Below are 23,057 nucleotides of genomic sequence, written 5' to 3' on the forward strand. Positions count from 1 at the left end.
ATTTTTAAGGACAGATTCCCTCTTTTACATGCGTGACAAGGGTTTAAGATCTGTCTATAGGCTGGGCCCAGTCAGAAGTGCCAGTTAGCATAGCTGGGATTCCTGAAGGACGGCTTTGAAGGAGATCCATGGAGAAGTCATTCACCTTTGAATGCTTAAAAACCTAAGCTTCTCTTTAAAGATGGGTCCAACACCTTAACATTTCATATCCAAATTAGATTAATCTGTTTAGCTGCTAACCTTTACCCTGTGTGTGTCAATATTTATCGACGAAATGGAATTAATTTTGCTCCAGGTCCGACAGAGACATAAAAACACATATTGAATCCAGTTTTAATAAATTTGTTGACATCTTTATGGCGAGAAGGTAGCGGCATGACCGAGTTGTCATTAAAATACTTTGAAGACTCACACGGCTGCTGACATACGGCTAAAAATAACCTTGTTGAACCAGTCGCCTGTAGCAAGAAAAGGTGTTTGTATGTAGTTCTAGCACCATGAGCCAGTCACTTCATAAAAAAAAGGTTAAAATTTTGATTTCCTTACACAAGAAATCAGATAAAGGACCTCTGCTGTTGCACGGGACTCGAGCCTTTCCATAAAGGCTCTGCCAGAGGCTGATTCCTGATATATATATATTTTTTTTAAAGACAGACCTAAGTGTTCAGGATCCAGTTAACATCCAATGACTCCAGCCGCTGAGCCACCTTGGTCTGAGTCTTGGTCAATCCATAGCAAGTAGAGATTACCAAGCTTTAACGACAAATTTACCTGACCACAAGCATTGCCTCAGAGAGGCCTGTGCTTAATTCAGTCTGCCCAGGTAGTGGTGTGTACACTAGCAGCCATCACACTGATAAAAGCCAGACTCTGAAGGCACCCTGAGGACTGCAGTCCCAATCTGTTAAAGATTAACACTCCCCAGTATCAGCACCTTGTCTGGCGTACTAGTAATCTCCTTCTCTCCCCCGTCTGACTTTGTGTTAAAAGGTTTGCCTCAAAAGAGGATTCCCTGTTTAACCCAGCCTCTCCGTCTCTTTCTCTCCCTCGCTTCGCTTTTTAAATCCTCCTGATAGAAGGAGATGGAATAAATGTATGAAGAACTGTGCGAAAATGTAAGCCTATTAAGTTAGGAAACACCTCTTCCTTTCTTTGTTGTACAGTAACGCTATTACAGCACTTCTTTTATCGTCGTTGTTCTATTTTTAAACACTCAATTCATTTGGATAAGTCTGAAAACATTAATCTTATTGGAGGAAACGAAGCCTCACCTATAGCATCAAGACACTGTCTCGTTCAATTCATCTGACGCTAGCTCACTTTACTGACAATCCAGTCAGTCACACCGCAGACCAAACACTGATCAGTATTTATGTTTATAGTGTCGCAATAAAACTGGCTGGCTGCCCTTGGTCGGGATTCATCAGCAGCACAAGTTGTGGCTGCTTCTGAGTCGTGTCCCTAGAGCAGATTAGCCTGGTCCTACCACCGTTCTTTAAGACATTTTATGGTTTTGTTGAGGTAAAAGCAGCAGAGATGAGGAGATGACCTTCAGTAGCAACAAAAGTACCAAGATCTGAGCAGTGCCTTTCTTAGTAAAGCTCTTCTTAGAAATACAAATCAGAATCTACAGGGAAAAGTAGGGTTATGCAGGATTATATGATGGCTAAATACTAATAAAGGAAGAGAAGTACCAACATGAGTGTTACACGTTAAAGGAGATGCTTACTCAGAAACAGAAATTTTATTAGAAATAGGTTTATTTATGGAGAAGCTCTGGTTCAAGAGAGGCCATGGGGCAGCAGTAGCTCAGGTGGTAGAGCGGGTTGCCTCATGATCGGAGGGTCATGGGTTCGATTCCAGCTCCCGCCAGGGGTATCCTGCTGTCGTGTCCTTGGGCAAGACACTTCACCCAACTTGCCTGTGTTAGTGGAGGTCAGAGGGGCCGACGGCGGCAAATGGCAGCCTCGCCTCTGTCAGACCTCCCCAGGGCGGCTGTGGCTACAAGTAGCTTACCATCACTAGCAGTGTGTGAATGTGAGAGTGTGTGAAAGCGTCTTTGGGGGTCTTGAAAAGCGCTATATAAGTTCAATGCATTATTATTATTATTATTATTATTATTATTTATGGATGCCAGAACAAAAGACTGTTGTGTACCATGTACAGTTACATCCAATCATCAGATGGTGAGTCAACAGCACACCGTGCCTCACACAACTACACCCTCATGGCTTAAGAGTGAAGTGAATATAGAATATTTTGGGGATAAGTAATGGGTTAGAGGGTGGGTACCTGCGCCGTGCATCTCAACAATAATCTGTTGTCCATTTAGAGGTAAGGGATCAAACCAATGTGGGGGTCAACCCTGCACCTGAGAAAGACTCCCTTCTTCTAATTGCTGCTTCCCATTTGGATCTCAGTGATTGGGCTGGTTCCTTTGGGGGGAATCAGTGAAATGACAGGTTTGGGTTGTTTGTTTGAAGGCTTATCGCTGAGCATGACTTTACAGCAAGGTTGTTCCAATACGTCTTCAACAGACCAGTACGAGTCATTTATTTTATGGATAATGCTAAAACGCAAAGGGCAACCCTGCGATAAATGCTGTGATTTAAAAAAAATACAGAACTTTTCATCAGATGACCTCAATATTGCTGTAATTTGTGCTGCACTTCTGCCATCTTGTTGATGATCCATCCATTAGTGTTAAACAAACAGCAGGCGGCAATTTACATTCTTCTGAGTCAAATCAGTGTTTTTCACATCATAAAATCCTAACTGTGGACAGTGAGTGCTTTGTTCAACTCTAAATGCAACAAATATTGTTCTAAGCCTCACATTATTATATAATCTTTTGATTGACATCTTACCTGACCCAATAGGCAATGGGCCACTCCCTCTGGTGAGGCAGAACCTTCTAGAATTGGCCGATAGGTCTAAAATGTGGCCCACTGTTGTCATGTGTAAAGCTTGAACCAACTGCAACCAAGTCTGTTGTTGATTGATCACATAACAACATTTCATCACAAAACCCAATCCTGTCTGGTCTGCTTCCGCAAACTGATGAAGGAAAATTACGATGGTGGATCGCTGTGTCTCAGGTATGCTGAACATTAGAGAAAAACCTTTGAGGTAATTGTAGCAGGACCTGCGATGCGACTACCGCGCACATGAACACTGTGATTGTAATGAGCAAATATAACATCTTGCAGCTCTACTTAACTCTGGTTTGGCAATACAGACTTTATTACTGAAAGCTCTTGCCGTGATTGATGAATTACGAGCCACCTACTGCACCCTGAAGATTGCTGATCTTTGCGGCCATGTTGCAGAACAGTTGGTGCACAGATCACATGATTCCTCAATGTGGGCTGAACAGATTCTATAACTTTAACTCTTAAAAAAAAGAGCAGCTCCTTATCAACTTTGTTCCCAGACAGCTCAAGAACTCTCCCTCTTCCTTTCTCCAAATGTTTTGATGAGGGGATTTGGGAAATCATGTCAAGCCAATAGAGCTGAAGTGCTTGCATGTGTGTGTTTGTCAGACAGCCTCTGCTCCAACTTCTTGGAGGAACATCTCTGAGTCCGACGGGAGAAAAGGGGAGCGATAGCGGCAGAAAGAATTCCAGACAGCTGTACAGGAACACAGGTGAGGAACAGAAAGAAAAATAAGCAGTTGAACCCAGCCGAAAGCTCCTCGGAGACCACGGCTAAAAATAACCAGACATCAGAACGGGACGGGAACAGAAGCACTGAACGTCCCCAAACACACTCACAAATCCTGTTTCAGACTGTGTACCATCATTAACCAGAATGTGAGGCTCAGTGAGTGTTTGGAGGTTCTCCGGGTACGATACGGTGTATTTGTTCAGCCAAGGGCTCCCCTGAGGACACTTAACCCAAACTGGTCCGGGGATATTTCCCAGGAAAAATAAGGTCAACCAAAATAAAACAGGCTTTTTGTGGACCGATGCTGAACTGAAATGTGTGAACTTACTTTGTCTACCAGCAGGAACTCTGCTAGGGAGGTGTTTCAGCTAAAATCAAGGCAACATTTCAGCTAAAAAAAAAAGGGTCCAGTTGCAAGTCTCAGACTTAACAGATCCACCAAAAATGTGCCGCTGTTTGATCTAATCAGATAATTAACGGAGAGGAACTGAGCCAACTAGGCCTGCATCTGCTCCTGAGTGCAGAGAATCCACTTCTCTACTTTATTCTATTTATTTTGAACATCTGAGATTTTAGATATTTGATCAGACAAAGGGAGGAAGACAATATGAAAAGATCGCCCAGGATTATTAATTCAGGCTACGATGTGAAAACAACATAAAAGATTCAATAAAATTAAATTTAATAACTTTTTAGAAATGAACAAAAAAGATCATTTTTATTTCCACAGCCCATTTTCATGTTTTCTGTTATTTTAAATGTGTATTTAGCACCCAGAAATGTAACCAAGATTCAATTATAAGTGGATTTCTGAAAGCTCTTTGGGTCTTTGCTACCAAGAACCTCCAGTGTGACCATTAGCCACTCTGTAGATGGGAATGCTGGTTCATTAAAGCCATTTTTCTTGCAGCTGAGTGCATTTTGCTCATTTGTGATAACTGGATTCAAAAATTGAAATCATTCAGACAAAAGAAGGCTCTCAAAGAACATCAATGAGGAGAATGTTTGTGCAGATTCCCAATCGATCATTTAACTGAGTATTACTATAAATGTTTTGACCACTTTAGCGTGTAGCTTGAACCCCCACAGCACCAGTGTCTCTGCACTAAATGACATTGCTCATTAATACTGACTCACTGGGAGCATTTACAGCAGCGTTTGGACCTGTGGGCTCTTAGATTGACCCTAGCTTTGGCCTCTACTGTAAGTAATAAGAGCCAGTTTCCTTCTAAAGGAATCAAATAAAGGTTAACTCAGTTTGTAGTTGATTTGTTTTCACCATCATAAATAAGTGTCGGACTTCCTAGCAACAACAGGGCTTCATGACACAAAAATCACCCAGTCCGGTTTTAAATAGCGTGACCAATACTTTTCAGAAGCTGAATTAAGTATTCTGGGCATCAAACCTTCTAGTAATACTCTTCTGGCTTGTTTTACCACACGACTGATTCAGCAAATTCCTACTGCAAACTCTGCAGTTACATTTGTTCACTCAATCACTACTTGAGCATGTAATGGGTTAAATTACATGTTCTCGTCTACGTAGCTTGTTTGTAACCTATTCAGTACAATAAGAGAGACTGAAGTACTCCCATGAGACCTGGAGGAACCATTCACACACTTATCACTTCTCATCACATGCGTTCCCCTTGGGCTCGACTTGAAACAGAAGTATCCAGACAGCAGCGGGGCCGTTTTCCTGTCTCGTGGTCCAAACTTAGCCTATCTCTGCTCTGCAGCCAGGGAGGGGCTTTCCCCTCTGTTTAGATAGTATGAAGGACTCACCTACAATTACTTAAGACAGGCGTCTCCACTCCGTTAGAGACCAGCTACACCCAGTAGTGGGTCTATCAGGGCGGGAATCTAAGCTAAACAAGCTGGCAGGAAATGAGCTGGTCTTGTTCTACTCCCTCGTGTCATGGAACTACACCGAGCATGTTTAATTCACCTTCTAAAAAACCTCGTTACTGATACTCTGTAGATGGCAGTTTAATGTTTAGTGGAGAGTGGAGAATATAGTCAGGAAAACAGAAGCAGACAACTTTTGGGGACAAATATAAATTAAAGGAAATACTTTAGTAAATGAAAACCAATTGGAGACAAAAATTGCTAGAAAATATGCAAATCAGTTGAACTGGTACACAAGAGTTCAGAGAGATGTTTTAGATACAGCTGAGTGATGTTGGTGGTATGATGTAATTACAAACTAATGCAAATATGCTAATTTCTCTGTCCAATTTGGTCACTTTGTGTACTAAAAATGTATCAAGTTGATAAAATTCACCCTCACTCATATTTTCGGTCACCAACTCCTCATTTGCACTTTCTGTTCAGCAAAAATTCTACTGAAAAGAAACAAGTCGAAAATTGCAGAGCCTGAAGCAAAGTAATCGAGAAGCCAAAGATATTGGTTAACCGTAAAATTGTAACATTTAAAGGTCTGGTTCACTGGAAAACCGTGTAATAGTTCTTTTTAGCTTCTTTTATAAGACAGACCAAAGCGTCAATACAGAGTGATGAATCAGAATTTGTGGGTCTCGTAAATGTGGCAAGGAGCAAAGGGGAAAGGTGATAAAACACGATTATGATGCGCTTAGCCTCGTAGTAATATTGCCGCATGAGCCCTTCGACTCTAACGGCTAAACGCGTCAGCCCCGCTAATCCCTTTGGAGTGACTGTGGGAGGCCCCCCGCAAAAGAGGGTGGTCGCGTTAGTGACGTATACTGCGCACCGAGTGCCGACCGGAAGGGATAAAAACACAGATAAACATGGCCTCTCTCTAGTATCTTTCAACCACCTACAACATGGCAAACTGGACGGACGTGGAGACCATGGAGCTTTCGGCCGTGCGAGCAGACGACCAGATTACTCGCCTTTTTACGGGGAAGGTGAGAGACAGCCAGCTGTTCGACAGAGTGGTGAAAACACTGGCTGAGCGGGGCGTCAAGCGGGACAAAAAGCAGGTCACATCAAAGCTAAAGGTCCTGAAAAAGAAATTTCATCAGTCTGACGTGCCTTCCGTCTGACGCTGAATATGCGACCCTGTACGTCACATGCGGGGGGGCCGCCCAGCAACCTCCCTTCATCCCATCTTGATTTGAAAGGTGCCTGATGGCAGTTTATTCTAGCTTCAGCTTTGCTACTATAAATGCCAAAACCCTCCCCAGGGAGCCGCGACTAATCCCGTTTTGCAAACGCTATGGTCCTGTAAAAACAGCTTCTGAAATATGATTGGTCACTTTGAGTTGCAACTGCAAGCTGAACGTGATAATTTCTTCAGTCCCCATCACCTCAGAAAAGAGAAAGATCAAGTCTGGAAAAGCCCATCTCTTTTATGTCACAAGGAAAATTTGCATTCATGGCCCCGCCCACCTTGGCTTGTGACAGCAGAAGGCTGCATTGATTCATGTGGCCAGAAGAAAGCAGGGCATGTCTTGTGCAGTAGAAGCTAACAGCAACAGAAACATCACAATATGGTGGAACAGGTTCAAGCTTGTGTTTTTAGTGGAGATAAAACATAAACATTACAGGTTTTACACAAAAAGAAGAGCTAATCGAGGCAGCACAAGAGTCAAGCTGTTATTACCCAATCAGAGGTCGGGGGATCCATATTACGAAAATTAATGAAAAAGACTCCGAACTAGAGTTGGGAATAGAAAACTGGTTCTTGTTGAGAACTGGTTCCCATTTTTTCAATTCCTAGGAATCGTTTGCAAAATTGGCAAACGTTCCGCTGCCGTTTCTCACCAGTATCAGCTCATGGAGGGCTCTAGTTTTGTTGCGCCGTTCACGTCAGCGGACACGGTAGGGTCAGGGAGGGGGGCGGGGCATGACGCTTAGCCTGGCGGGTGGCCAAGGAAAGTCTGGCGGGCCGCCAGGCTTATAAAGTGCCGGGGGAAACACTGGGAACTAATAAGGGAATTGATAAGGAATTGGATGGATAGGCTGAATCGACAATGCCATTTGATATTGATAAAAACTTATCAATTCCCAACCCTATACCAAACCCCTTTGTTTTTAGCCTCACTCCTCCTAAAAGCTACGACCCCCTGAAACAGGAGCATGAGAATGTCATAAATTGTGTAAAGATTAGGGCTGCACGATGTTGAGGGTCTGACCTCATGAGGAAATTACTATGCAGTGATTTTCTCCAAAATGACTGTGCTTAAATTGCTCTGAAAAGCAAATAATCACATCAGCGCCAAGAAACTTCATTTCCCATGATGCTTTGCACACGGAAGCATTGGGATGATGTCACCGCCTAATACCAGAAACACGTTCTGCGCATGTGCGGGAGGCCGTGGAGCTTTTCCCGCGAACTAAGACCATAAATCTTCAGCAGAGACAAAGAAACCTCGTTCTTTTGCCCAGGATACTTGGCGGTAAGGACACGCTTGTCAAACGCTCCGACTCCCTTGAGCACGCGGAAGCTCTAAGTGCCCAAGTTGAGCCACGCAACCGCTGGAAACCACTCCAACCCCATCGGGACCTGACTGGGAACGAGCGGAGCTCCATGCAGCTCTCAGAGATGCTGTAAGTTGTCAAACTCAGCACAAAAGAAACTTTGTTCTCTTTGTGTCCAGCCCATGGAGAAACACTCCCGGAGAACGCCAAAACAGCGGAGAAAGCCATCAAACCGACGGACGACGCCAAACTGCGGAGAAACACGGAGAACCGTCAACTCAAAGAGTGAGGGACGCTTCGCTCTTCTGGTGATCAGAAACTCATCTCTTTCTCTCATTCTTTCCTTCTCCCGTTTCCTCTATAGTCCAGAATAAGCAATAAAACCGCGTCTATTGCTTAAAAGTAGCTTCGTGTTTTCCTCTTTCGTTCCCAAACACGTCCGTCGGGTCATTTTGAATAAATAAACGGCTTATTGATCATTGTTTGGTATCTTTAAATGTTTTCTGCTTGGCCACGTGGTTAAACTAAAATATATTATTCGTGATTAATCTTTTGTGTTGTTTCATGATCCTTTGAAATGTTTTGAGTGAATTTAAGGTTAAGTTACTTATGATTCTAAGTGCCTTGGAAGTTAAAGTGCAAGTTGCCACCCACACTTTAGCCAGACAAAGGGGTCAGCCATCTTGCATACAGACTCCATTTTAGAAACACACACACACATACATACACACAAAACACCTTGAACATTATTTTGAATATACATCCTTTTATTATATCACATGGTTATTAGTCATTTATGCCACTGTTTATTCATTTGACAAATTGTTAATTAAACGTTATAAAATTCAGATTTTCGTCTCCAGTAGCTTTGTTGTGTCGAAGAGAAGTCTCTGCTCCGAGGATTCTACGAACTTCAAGAAAGACTGATAAGAGTTTTGGATTCAATTTTTCCCCGGTTAAAGGGGAATGGTGCCCCGTATATCTAAGAATATCTTAATTAATTAATAAATCAGTAAATATTCCCATATTTACAGAATTTATTGAAGAATCCAAAAGTAAGTTAAAGCTTACAAATTGTTCGCTCCTAATAACCCCAACAACAATATTAGGAAAACCTGCGATATTCGATAATAATGATTAATATTGCGATGACGATATTACTTACGATAAATAAAAACTTAACTCAGGAACAAAATCTATCAAAAACAAAGAAATAAAGAAATTATAAAAATGAGAAAAGCTAAAGATGTGAAGGAAGGGAAAAGGGGAATGAACAAGAAAAGGCAATCAGTGGCTCCCGGGAAAAGCAGAATCAGCGAAAAGAGCAGACCAAAGCTAACTCAGGTGTATACTAACCATCAAAATGAAGTGCCGCCCGCCTCGGGGGCGGGCATCTGACCTATGAGAACCCACCCAATTGGCCAAATGGGTGAAGAGCTCATTTGATTTGTTAGAAAAACATAATGCTTTCATTTGATTGACAGAATGCATTATGTGTAGCAAACATTTGAGCTGAACATTCAATGCGATATTTATCTGTTCTTTGCGATATGCATATTGTGTATGCTGGTATCACGATAACGATATATTTACGATATATTGTGCAGCCCTAGTAAAGATCATAAAATGACATCTTTCTTCTCCAACAGTTGCCTTCTTCTCCTCTTAACAGTTGAATCTAATCACAACAGCCTTAAAGGCAGCACTTGCTTTCTATTAATTGTTGGACTAATATCCATGTCAGATGTTTGTTATATTGTGAGGCTGCCATGGAAAGAAAATGTACACTCCTGATGTCTATTAAACTTTAAATTGTAACGTGTGACAAGGTTCATTGCCAAGATTTCATAATATCAGGTTCACAAAGTGAGACGGTCTTGAACAAACTTATAAAGCAGATGCCTTGACCTACAAGTGAACCCAAGGCACGTGAGAAAATTGAAAGCAGAAGTACAAATAAGAGTGTTAAAACTTTTACCCAGCTAATGAAAGAACATGTTTGCATCCATCAGAAGTGGTTCTATTATTGCACCAACTCTTTTCAGACTCTCATGGTTAGGCGTCTGAGTGACAGACCCATAATAGACTGGTGGCCCACTTCAGGGCGTGCTCCACAGTCTTACTAAGGTCAGCAGGGATGGGCTCAATGATGATGAATACCCAGAGATGAGCATAGAAAATGGAATGTGTCCTGTCCAACAAGCCAACCAAGAACACAAACTGGATCTATCACAGCTCTTGCTGCAGCTACATTTATAGAAAAGTGCACGGCAGCCATGTGGTGCAGAGTGCACCGCTTCCCCATATGCTCTGTGTCAATCTAAAGTGCCAAAATAAATCGAACTTAAAATGTGCAAGAGTGTAAACAAGTCCAAAATAGGCAGTAGCACACATCAAGAAAAGCCCTGTGATTGAAGCAGCCGGAGGCGTTATGACAGCATGAACTGAAACGGTGCCACTTACTCAAATGTCTGAGCACAATGAATTAAATGTCAAGGTGACCTCGAAGCATTGTCTGAAACAGAGCTGTAAATTTCAGGGTGGCTGAAACTCAAACCACATAAACCTGAGATCAATGACTTCCTGCATTCGAAGGAACACACACACACACACACAGCAGATAAGACATAGACAGCGTTTATGGTGTAGCATTACATTGAGCATGTAATCATGACCAACATTTTGGCTAAGAAGAGCACATCTCAACTTGGTGTCAAAGAACATTTCAGCCAACAGCTCAGCCAGCTGGTAACCATGCTGAGGAGTGCTGTGTTAAGTGACCCTAACGTTAGCCGATACTGACCAGGGAATTGAGAAAAATCTCTGCTTAGCAACTGGGCCTCAAATCTATCACTGAGAGTTCTGACTTTAGCCAATTTAGTGAGACATTAGCCATTTAGATCTGGTGAAAACAAAACCTGCTGTAACCAATAGTTATTGGCAGGCAGAAAAATCTAAATAAAACAGAACTCTGTTGTAAGTGCAAAGTTGTAGAATTAATCACCAGTGTTGCCAGATAAAGCCAGGAATTTCCAGCCCATAAATCCATTCACACACAAACCCACCCAATCAATATGTTGTGTTTACTGGACGAGCCAGAGTCCATATTGGTACCAAGCAATCTAACTGCACGTTCAATAAGGTACAAGCCTACAGACTGTTTGGAAATCTGACATAAGTTTATACGTTACAGTTCTTCATAAACAATTGAATCTGGCGTGGGTGGGTGTAGCATTAGGTTCATCACTGATAGGGCTGGGGGTAAACGATTATTTTTAAAACGATTATTCTGACGATTATTTTATCGAATAGTCGACTATTCTAATGACTATTTAGAAAATTAATTAATGATTATTTTTCTATTGCACAATTAACAAAAACCAGAAAATCTCAAATAAATTCCTCAAAAAATTGATAAATTCTTACTGTAAGAGAATAAACACTACAGGACTTCCATTTTGTATAACACTGCTTTTATTGTGTTGGTTGGTTATGTTCTGGTGACATGTAGAACTTGGGAGTGCAGGCTGCTGCCTGAGAGGTGGTAGAAGATGGAGTGTCTCCATGCTGCTTTGTTTTGGTCACTTATGTGCGTGAGGCGAGTGGTCTTACGGGTTAAACCAAACTCAGGTGATATTTTACACTAAACCGAAAACCCACAACACTCTAAATGTAATAAAAGGGAGATCTACACCACAAAAAAGATGAACTCTAAACCAAAACGTAACAGCTTATCCCAACGCAAGAAGCTGTTAGCGAAGATGCTAACAGTAGCTTTACCAACATTAAGTTCAAGTTACCAAGTTTAAATAAACCAAAAACACCCGGCAGCAAACAGACCAGCATGGAGGAGAGACTGCTACCACCAAAACAGCTCTCCTCATGTCTGAAAGAAGCTCCTTAATGAAGGGAGAAGCGCTCCCGGTGATTTTCTACATCTGCGGTAGACACGAAGCAGCGCATCTGACCCCGGAAGTTGTTGTCCGTTGCCGGGAGACGAAGGGGCAAAACAGGAAAATAATCTAGTAGTGGACGGACGTTGTTCCGGGTCTTCGGTATTTGGCGGAGATTTTAGTGAAGGCGGAGAAGAGGGCGAACTAGAGGAAAAACAGGCAGATTCCTCCTCTATTTACAAACTCCTGGGGATGCAACAAGTGGGCGCGGTGCGTCGACTTCCGGATCTGACGTCGACAAATTTTTAGAATTGAGCCGTCGACTTCGTCGAGGCTTCGCTACAGCCCTAATCACTGATGTATCATTTACTGGGGGCATCAGTTCTTTGTTGGTAAAGCCCTGGCAGATGAACATTTCCAATCACCGATCAGGGGGCTTTTCAGGTTTTAATGCCATTTATTAACACCGCAAACTGTTCAAAGTCTCCATTTAGTGGTAACTGATGCTGTTTGAAACTTCATGAGTTATTCGTGTTTGCAATCAAAGCCAATTGGAGATCAATAAAGATCATTCATATTCACAGACTGTTGTCTAAAACAGTGTTTATAAACCAGGTTTAGGATAAAGATGCATCCATTTGAAGGGTGAATGGGTCAAACCCTGTGAACTATTGGTACGTTTCAGTTGTCCTCGGAACTCGTTTTTCTGAGATAAGTTAGCCGGAAATGACACAACAAACTAGGAATTCCGAGCTGCGAGCTCATAGGTTTCAGAGGACCCCGAGATCCAAAATTTAGCGATAAATGATAAATGACCTGCACTTGTATAGCGCCTCTCAGAGTAAGGACTCCAAAGCGCTTTACACCACAGTGTATCATTCATCCATTCACACACACATTCATACACTGGTGGGGATGAGATGCTGTGCCCAGTGCTACCAGGAAGTAGTAATTTAATGTCTTTATTTTTTTCTCATTTACATGTTCTGGTTTCTTTCTTTTTTTTCTTTAGCACCAATAAGTTGTTTATAGTTATCAATATTTATGTTCTTGAAAAATGTTATATTGCTGCCTCTTACAGCAGGAAGAATCTGCGCGTTTTGAGCTTTATCCATTCTTTCATAATACGTTGTTGAATTGTGATCGGCAGAAGCTTTTCCGGTTCGCGCCTCACTTTTTTTTTCTTTTTTTTTTTACAGCAGCGGCCCAAAACGATCTCCTAACACATTTACTTTCTGCATCCTGATCACGTGACATGTGACGTATGCGAATGAAGATCGGCTTTAGAGCTGAGATGTTTGTTCTCACAGTGCTGGGGCTCGTTCCGATGCCCACACAGTAAAAAAATGCAAATGACGATTTTAGCCGTCATTGGCAGTGAACAGTTTGATTTAAAATGGCGACTTTAGTCGTCAATGGCAGTGAATGAGTTAAGTTACTCAACAACACTGGTGGCATGCATTTTTTCTGAGTTTGAAGCTGGAACGCAAAACGAGCCCGTTAAGTCATTTCCTGCTCGAAAAATCAGAGTTTCGAGGACAACTGAAACGCACGATATGTCAAACCTACATAAAATCTGGTTCAAATCTTTAATGGTTTAATGGTGTAATACCAAGGCAGTGTGTGGGTCTCTGATTGTTGAAACCCAACCCCATATTTATTGACCATATCTTTTTTTTAAGGAACACATTGAGAAAAAGCTCTTGGACCAGCCCTGACCCAGCACTGAAAAAACCCTAGCTGTGCCAAATACTAATGGACTTCCTGTTTGTTGCCAACATTGTCCTCAGTTTTATGTACAACGAATAGGGAAACTAGGTAAATTTGCCTGGAATTTTTAAAAGAAAATCTAAAGAGAAATGCTTAATTTGTTTGTTCATATCTAGAAAAATAAGCAAGAGGGAGTTCAGTTGGAAAAACACTCTTGTCCTAAACTTACCGCTATCCCTAATCTGTTAGGGTGGAGACATCAAGACGGGCCTTTATCACACCTTATTAAAATAGCTAACTGTTAACACTTTGAGACCTGGAGTTGTGGCATTGCTTGTCCTCCCTACAAACCTTTTGTCTATGGGATGCAGCATCACGAGTCTCTTTGGCCTTACAGGAACATGGCTAATTATTTAGCCAGGCTTGTTTTTCCTGACCAATCAATATCTGAGGCATGCTACCCTCAAAGTAGGCATCCAATGTTTCAAATTCTGTTTTGATCCTTTGATAACAACAGGGAAACAAGGAGACCAGCAGAGATTGCTCACTAGTGAGTTTATTAACTTGGAGCTGGAATGAGCCAACACCTCTTCAACGTTCACTACCACTTGTTGGTTCATTCACAACTCTACTTATGCAACACCAATGACTCTCACATGACTGCCAAGAACCTCTCATGTGACTTCAAGGTGTGAATTGTTCTCAGAGGTTGAGTTCTGAAGACAATCGACCCCATGTCACCCGGTAAAGCAGACAAATGCCAGTAGCGTGGTGCAATATTATCAGTTTAGCTCTAATTATTACCTGCTCTTTCACTTGAATTGCTGGAAAACCAATCTAAGAAATGCCAGACAAATACCCAATCACTCAACGCTTTAACAAAAGACTGTACAAAAACAGCTCTATTGAGTTAGCGGCCAATTTGACCGTCCAGCTACATCAGCTGCAAATCTAAAAGCATCCAACATGCGTCAGTTGGCTGAATGGCTGCTATGACAACAACGGGCCAGTGCAGGGGAAACTAGACTTTCAGTTTAAATGTCACAACTTCCCTCTAACAGTTGGAAGATGGTGTGACGGTTCACTGTGCCAAAGTGGACAGAAGTGGCCCCTCGTGCGTGCATGAATGCGCTGTGGCAGTCACTCATCCACTGACAAAAGCTGGATTTAACGCTCAACATCCCTCACCTTGACGACGAGTAAACCTCAAGCAGGTGTACAAATGGAGGAATGAAGTGCAACACCCCTTGCCTCCCCACCGCTACTGATTTTTACGACAATAATCTCCATAAACAGAGGAGCCTTTCCACTGTGATGGGAAGGACTTGCCATTTTTGCTGCATGACTCACATGCCAGGGTTAATTGAGGTGGACGGTCCCAATCATAACACTAAATGGCTTTAAAGCGACACTTATTTCCACCAGCGGTGCGTGAAGGTCATGGCTGCTCCAGCAAACAGCACACACACACACACAACCCCTACAGGCTCACTGCTGGCAGCACTCATAGGCGGCTGCCAGGGTTATTCGGTTATTAGGTCTAGATACAAATATGCTTCTGAGATGCTTCGCAGCTTGCTGTGAGACAGCCACAGCTGCTTATGGCGAACCTGTGCCAAGACAAGAGCAGTAGAAAATAAGGATTGTCTGTTTACACGTGTGCACAGGGGCGAGGGTTTTCACACCTTTGAGAAATGGAGGGAGGGGTGTATGAGTCAGCAACACAACCTCGGTGTTTTTCAGTGTTGGTCCCATTTTAATGTTTCCATGCCTATGCAAAGTGGAGCGGTTAGCTTCCTGCTTGGATGGCTGGTCAAGCTGCCACGGGCCTCATTTTGACAAGAGATCCTTTTCAGACTGGATTCAAAGGGGTTATTTTATATTTTCACAAAGGCGTTTTCCTGCTGAAGACAACAGTAAAATAAAATAAGTGAGAAAAAAAACAAATTACCTGAGATATGACACGTTGACATGTGACAAAAACAGCACTTGCATGATGTTTACCACAACATCAAGAGTTGTGTATATTTAGACAACCAGTGGTTGTTGTACAGAGAGTGGCTAACTTACTACCCAACTGTATCATGTTCCCATAGTCCACTTCCTGTTCTGTCATTTGCTGATCCGGTATGCATGTCCGTATCAAAAAGACTCCACTTTTAATTTGTGCTCAACCGCAGAAACAGAAGAAACGAGGCTAAATAGCAAATGTGTCCACACAGATAGTTTGAAAAAATGAAGTGGCTTTTAATGTTGCAACATGTTGGACAAACTGTGGCTAATTTCCTCTCGAGATGATTGCACATATTGTAACACTCCATGTCTTTCTCTTTGAAGAGCAGCTGTAGGTCGACATCATTCAGCTGGTCATTGAGGACCGATCTGGCAACTTTTAGATGTTTTTCTGCCTCAACTCACCTGATCTTACTCAGTGGGTCATTAACATGGTTCTTCCGAACATTTTGAGGAGTTAACGCAACTATTAAATTGGGAGTGTTAAAGTGCGTGACAATGGTCCCTGAGGACTGACATTGGACACCAGTGTTTGATCCTTTAAACATGAACCATAAGGAGATGTTGATCCATCTACAGTGTCTTTATATCTGATGGATTGTAAATCTTGGTTGCTTTCAAAATCAATGCTAGAAAACAAGAGGATTTCTGATATGTGGTGGACCTTATGAATCTGATATTTATAGTCTGCGAGACTTCATACATTACAATCATCATGCAGAACTTGCATTAAATTGTTTAAAATGTTCAGTTTTGACAAATAATTAGGGGTGTAAGAAGGTTTTGTGATATAAAACCAGGACAACCGTTTTCATTTAGATGACTGAGTTCTCATGAAGCGATATCCAGTTGCAATCAGCATAGCTTCATTAGCTGTGTGTGTGTGTGTGTGTGTGTGTGTGTGTGTGTGTGTGTGTGTGTGTGTGTGTGTGTGTGTGTGTGTGTGTGTGTGTGTGTGTGTGTGTGTGTGTGTGTGTGTGTGTGTGTGTGTGTGATATCTGTTGGCACTTTGAGCAGTGAAAATTCAATCGATGCTTCAAATTTCACACAAGACACAACATTTTATCTATTTTTGTTGATTATAGTCATCTATGAAACGACGGGTTCAATGGTCCCTTACAGTTTTAATGAGGAGTTAGGACCTGCATTGTAGAAGAACTGTTGGGAGCGTCATGATCGATCTAAAAAGTTGCCAGTTTAAGAACGCCATGGGACATCAGGGCCTACTTAGGGTTAAAAAAATCTAATAATTTTTTTTTAGTTTAGTCTCGGACACCAACGAACACCCTGACCTTAACCCTTTGATGCATAACGGTCACTACAGTGGACTGGTACTCAAAATTGTTGTTTATTTGTTTTTGCTATTAAGCACAGCTGTTGAAGACTTTATTGCATTTGGGCCCCTCCATTTGGACTTCAGGAAGCCAAGCCAACATATTTCATGCTCAGAATGCACGTTGTCCACTGTGGTGGACATGTAATAAATAATTTGTAAATTATAAAATTTTACAAAAAATATTTGTTGAAATTTGTTTCATTCACACCTAAAGACAAATGAAAAAAAATGTTTAAAAAATCATGGTTGAAGATTTCATAATTCATGCATCAAAGGGTTAAATTTTCTTCACCATCAGTCAACATCTATGGAAGCCCAGATGTATGGATTCTGGATTGATGTTTGGAAAAAACACTGAATGGGAAAAAACCACAGCTGCACACTGCATCACAGATAGGTTTTTTTCTATTGTGTTACTTCTGTGAGTAAACAGACTTTGAGTACATTTACATCCCTAAATTAAATACTTTATAGTTTTAGATTCTTAATGTTTTTGCAACACGATTGGATTTTTGATTACGAGGTCTGGGCTATCCTCTCGAGCTACCGATGCCTCCTCACGCCACCGCTCCTCTCTTAATTCTGCGATCAGGTCTCTTACAGCTCCAGTAGTTATTGAACAGGTTCCTATCAGTCGACTCCAGTCCTGACTGAATGATGAGCAAACCTGTATGTGCCTGCCTCCTGGCAACCCTTTCCCTACAACCCAATGAAGACGACAGTTCTGACAGTGCAGCACATTTACCGTAAAACCATGACAAATAGCACCACAAACAGACTGTTCCCTCCCCACGGCACCAAGGTTGTTGCTCTCCCGGAGAAGAATCAATAACTTACAATGATTAAACTTGAAATGGCACATGGGATGGTGAGCCTCAAAAAAGGAGAAGAGACAATGCAAAACTCTTTTTTGTTGATCGTCAGCAGCTGAGTCTTGTAAGTGAGGAGGCGTTGACGGATGCGAGGCAGCTGAGCCGGAGCATCGATCAAAGGCGCATCCCGTGCCGACGGAGGCAGTTCCCAGAAGCAGAACTTCAGCACATTTGGTCCCAGTAATGTCTGTGATGAGTGCTAGCACTGCAGCACACGGGCCCAGCTTGTGTGACTCACTCTTTACTTGATACGTCTCTATTCTGGTTTTTCTGGTAACCCATTTGCTTTAGTGCTTCATTCAACTTTCACTGTGTTCAGCTGCCAATGGTACACGATTATCTACGTCGTTTAGTAAGAGGGGGTTCAACCATATGGGGTTCTACGAGGAGGGATGTGCTTTTTCTGAGATGAACCCTGTTTTTCCTCTCTGTGAAAACTCGACAAGAACACGCTGTCCTTACGGGGATGCAGGTCTGATCAAAGACTGGCCTTTAGTTGCTCTGTTATCTCTGACTGCAGCTCACCTTGGAGTCTATACAACAGGAACTCACAGCCAGAACCATGACAGTGATGGCAACAGCCTCCAGGCTGTATTTGAAATCAGCACCTCTACCAGAGCTTCAGTAATTAGAAAGCATCTGTGTCTTTAAAAGGCCTCGTCACAGGATGGCTAGGACGGGGGTCGATTCTAACATCTTACTGCACATCTACTCCATGCATTACAAGGATATTTATGTACAACTCTATGGTCATTCTGCAACACAGGCAGCACACCGCACATTGTGTTAGAAATATGATACATGTCATCAGTTAGCAAAAACATGTCACTAAATCTCATTTTTCACCAAAACTTCCTGTTGGATTTTCTTGTCCTAATGACTCCCCTGTCTGGACTCCACTGGTTTTACGACAACACAAATCCACTTCAGTCTCTGCGTTAGATCATCTCATCAGGACTAATCTGTTCATTCAAACGTAGGTCCTTCAAAAAGCCATCCATCTTTTTCACAAAAACAACTATTGCAACTTTCCCTGTAAGGACAAACTTTCTAAGCTAAAACTTATTTTGTGTGGATCTCAGGAACTTTGATGAGTATTTAGTCCTTTTATAGATCCTGATCAGATGTACTTTTCCTTTCAAAACACTAAAACAACACTGACCTCATGCTTTTCATATATATACATATATATATACATATACATATATATATATATATATATATATATACATATACATATACATATATATACATATATATATATATATATATATATATATATATATATATATATATATATATATATAAAGCTAAACCCTTGATGAAGGCAAAAACGTGAGAAGGTCACATTCCATTTCCCAAGATTCTTTTTTTTTTGGCTTTAGTCTTCACTGATGCAACATCTCAGACTGTCTGTGATCAACCACAGAGGGACCTGGCTGACACTAGTGGACCGGAACAGAAGACAGATTTCAGGTCACACAGTTCAAATGATGGGCGGACAGATGATGGGACAGAGGAATAGAAATCATATATTGCAGACAAAGCTAGATGCTTTAAAACCGTCAGAAAAGAGTAAAATAGTTAGAAAAATTACATTTTGCATCTCAGCGATGTATTTAGTTTAACACTTGCAGCTCTATTTTGAAATTTAACTTTAACATTTGATTGTAAATATTTGGATTTGCCAATTAGAATTTTTATTTAGGTATGAAAATTTTTTTACTGTATGCATCCATTTACATTTAATTCCAAAAACTTTAAATATTATTCCTTATATTAAATTTTCAATCTTAATATTAAGGTTTGCTGTTCAAAAGTTTGTATTTGATTCAAACAATATAGATTAGATTTTTAAATATTGAGATTTTCCTTTAGATGTAAATATTGACTTGATTATTTTAAATATTATTCCCTGTATTTAAAGTCTTAGTAGTCATCATCATAAGCTGGTGAAATTACATCTTCACATTTGACCCATCCCCGTGGGGAGCGGTGAGCTGCAGCGGTGGCTGCGCTCGGGAATTATTTGGTGGTTTAACCCCCCAGGTTAACCCCTTAAAGCGGAGTGTCAAGCAGGAAGGCATTGGGTCTCATTGTTAAAGTCTTTGGTATGACCCCACCGGGATTTGAACCCCCCATCTCCCAGTCCCAGGGCAGACACTATCACTAGGCCATTGAGAAAGTGTTCATTCAGTTTCTTTTATTTAAATATCTAAATATGTTTTTTTATATATATATTTAGTTACAAATTATACATTTGATTTTTAAATATTCAAAATGTAGCTACATATATATAATTCCAAACGTTTTAAGATTTGATTCTTAATACTTTTTCCCGTCATGAGAAAATTACCAAATATTGAAAACCTTATTTTTATTTTGGAAAGAAGCAAAATGAAACTAAATGTAGCCTTTATATATATATATATATATATGTTTTGCCCTTTAACCGGCACCTCATAGTCACTGTCCATTTAAATCCAAAGATTTCAGTCAAGTCCTATAACCAATGCAGAAACAAAAACACTTAACTTTTAAAATTAAAAAAACTTTGATTTAAGATATAAAACTCTGGGCTACATATCAGCTTTTCATGGACTTTAATAATCAGGCACGGATCTGAAGGGGAGCCGGACCAAACTGCTGCTGTAGACCAGGTATGTCCAAAGTGCAGCCCGGGGGCCATTTGCGGTCCTCTAATGGGCCATTCACATCTGTACCGGGTCGACCCGGGCCGGGTAGCCCCAGTCGGCCCCAGCCTGGCCCGGTTGATTCCACACATCCTTGTCTTAAGCCCATGTGGACTGATTCTACCCACCAATCAGAGGCTTGCTCTAATGGAAGGTGTGAATCTGATGTCAGCAGTGGGTGTGTTGGCCCTGGTCGGCCTGAAGCAGACCCCCTCGAGAAGAGGGCTGAGAATGAGCCTTGGTTGGCCCGGAAAAATACCAGGCCACCCAGATATGTAAACAACCTACGCTACTCGGCCCGGACCGACCCGGTACAGATGGGAATGGCCCATAAGGGACTCTGTGCAATCCCTGGAATGATGAATATTTGCTCTCTTGCAAGATGTGGATGTAGTGATGCTATAAAACACTTAAGTTCAGATTTTTGCTAATAGGGCTCGTGATCGTGTCAGCATCACAGACGCGGCCGCAATGTTGGCGGCTTCCGAGTCCAAGTCCAGACGTTTACATCCGCTCACACCACAAACAAGCTGAAAATGCCCATTAGGCAGAACTGCGGCGGAAACAAGTTGTGGTCCACACTCCAGTCTTGGGTCTTTCACATGGATCCAAACCATTTATAATGCTGACTTTGTCCACATACCGGTTCTCAACGTCTTTTTTAACGTATCCCTGTATGTTCCACATCCTTTGGGGGATTTTAACATGTTGTTTAACATTTTCTTTCACACAAATCCACTTCACTGAAACATACCGTTTGTTTTTACAACTCGTTTACACTCATATGACCATCAACATGACCGCGCACATCCCAGAATGAAACGCATAATCACGTATTATCCCATGCCCTATATGCTTATTTGGGACAAATTCTGAGGATTTCACATAAAGATAAAAAAATCACTAATTCAATAACTAACAACTTGCTGATTTTTGGTTCTTCCCCCCTTTAAATACACTATAATCTCTTCTATAAGTGATGACAGAAACCAGTCCTGTTCAGCAACTTAAGTTTTATTTCTGTGATTTTTTTCTAACCCAGTCCAGCACTGCTGCCCTGACCTAGACCCTTTTCCCTCCCATGTCCAGCCCTGGAAAATGTTCTAGATCCACTCTAACTTACCTTGATTAATACAATCTCAGATAAAACACACAAGATGGTTACAATTATGACAGTTAGGCATGATTGTAGTCAAATCAGCATATTTTGTCTAGAATTAAACCGATAGCTGATGACAGCAGCTGATCCAGAATCAGTAAACGTGTCCTTTTGACACGCAGCTGATTGCACACACGCACGCACACGCACACACACACACACACACACACACACACAGTGCACTTACAGTCCAGGTGTTTCTTCTTGGGTCCGCTCACTTCGTGCGTGGTGGCTTTGCACACGGCTTTGCTGATGGCAGATCCGGTCATGCTGTGCTGCGCGGCGGTGATCCGATCCGTGATAGATTGGCCCGACATCGCTTCTGTTTCTACTCAATCAGCCAAAACTTCAATGACGATCCGGTGAATGGGTCCGCTGCCTGCGAGCTGGATCACACGCTCACACGTTTCTCCTTTTCCAGGTGCTTAGAAACCCCTGAGCAGTCCCGAAAGGATCCGATTAGACAACCAGCAGCCCGAGCTTTAGTTCTCCCGTGTAGTTTAGTAGTTTGGGCAGGGGGGAGTTTATTTTTGAGTAAATAAACTACGATGGCACTACTTCCGAGCTAGTTTGTGTTAGCTGATGTTTCCGTTGCAGTACTCGAACCAGGAAAGAGTCCCACTGAGGAATCTGTAAACACTTGAGAAGACTTTCTGGCCACAAATAAACATAGCTAACTGGTTTGGTTTGTTTGGGATCACCACAGACACGGGTCCACCTCTGGTTTGGTTTCTTGTTTTTAATAAAAAGTAATCCTTTTGAAATTAACGTAGAAGAAAAAATGGAAAAAAAAGAAACCCAAGTTCCTTCTCCACGTCAACTTGTTAGCTCTTGTCCTATAAGCTATTTCTTGCTTAAGAAAGTGTGCGTTAAGACTTCCGCCGGGTGTGGAAAGTACGCAGGAATTGACGAGAACATAGTCTGAAGTTTGTTCGAGGGCTCTGGAACACTGACAGCCGGAGCAGGCGTCGCTTCTTCCGGTGAGAACAAGATTTCCAGGACGGGCTGGTGCTAGCCGAGGAGCTAGTGAAGGTTAGCCAGACACAGAGCGAGCCGCGCCGATGTTGTGCCGAAAAACGCACCCCTGCTGTGGAAAGAGCCGGTAAACCGGTCTGAGTTGAAAATGACAGCTCCTTTGGCTTGGTCGTTTCCTCTCACGGTGCTGGACCTCGGTTAGTTTTACCGTCCCGGTGCCACCACCACATCACTGGCTGGTTATCGTCACCAGCTGTCCGGTCCCGGTGTCGCTGTCGGAGAAGCGTCGGCAGTGGTTTCCCTTTGCGAACTGACTGACTGCTGCTCTACCGGACA

General features: G+C 42.0%; 1 protein-coding gene across 7 annotated transcripts in view; it reads right to left on the reverse strand.

The window, feature by feature from the left end:
• The window catches only part of si:ch211-200p22.4 (phosphatidylinositol-binding clathrin assembly protein), a 129,843-nt gene extending 107,580 nt beyond the window's left edge, over positions 1–22,263 (reverse strand). For all 7 annotated transcript variants that reach the window (XM_015946343.3, XM_015946341.3, XM_015946344.3 and 4 more), the window contains exon 1: positions 21,934–22,263. In XM_015946343.3, the coding sequence (XP_015801829.1) occupies positions 21,934–22,063 (130 nt within the window). In that variant the 5' untranslated portion in view covers positions 22,064–22,263. The remainder of the gene's footprint in view (positions 1–21,933) is intronic.
• Positions 22,264–23,057: the final 794 nt, after the last annotated feature.

This window comes from Nothobranchius furzeri, chromosome 2 (assembly GCF_043380555.1).
Source record: "Nothobranchius furzeri strain GRZ-AD chromosome 2, NfurGRZ-RIMD1, whole genome shotgun sequence".
Classification (NCBI taxonomy): domain Eukaryota; kingdom Metazoa; phylum Chordata; class Actinopteri; order Cyprinodontiformes; family Nothobranchiidae; genus Nothobranchius; species Nothobranchius furzeri.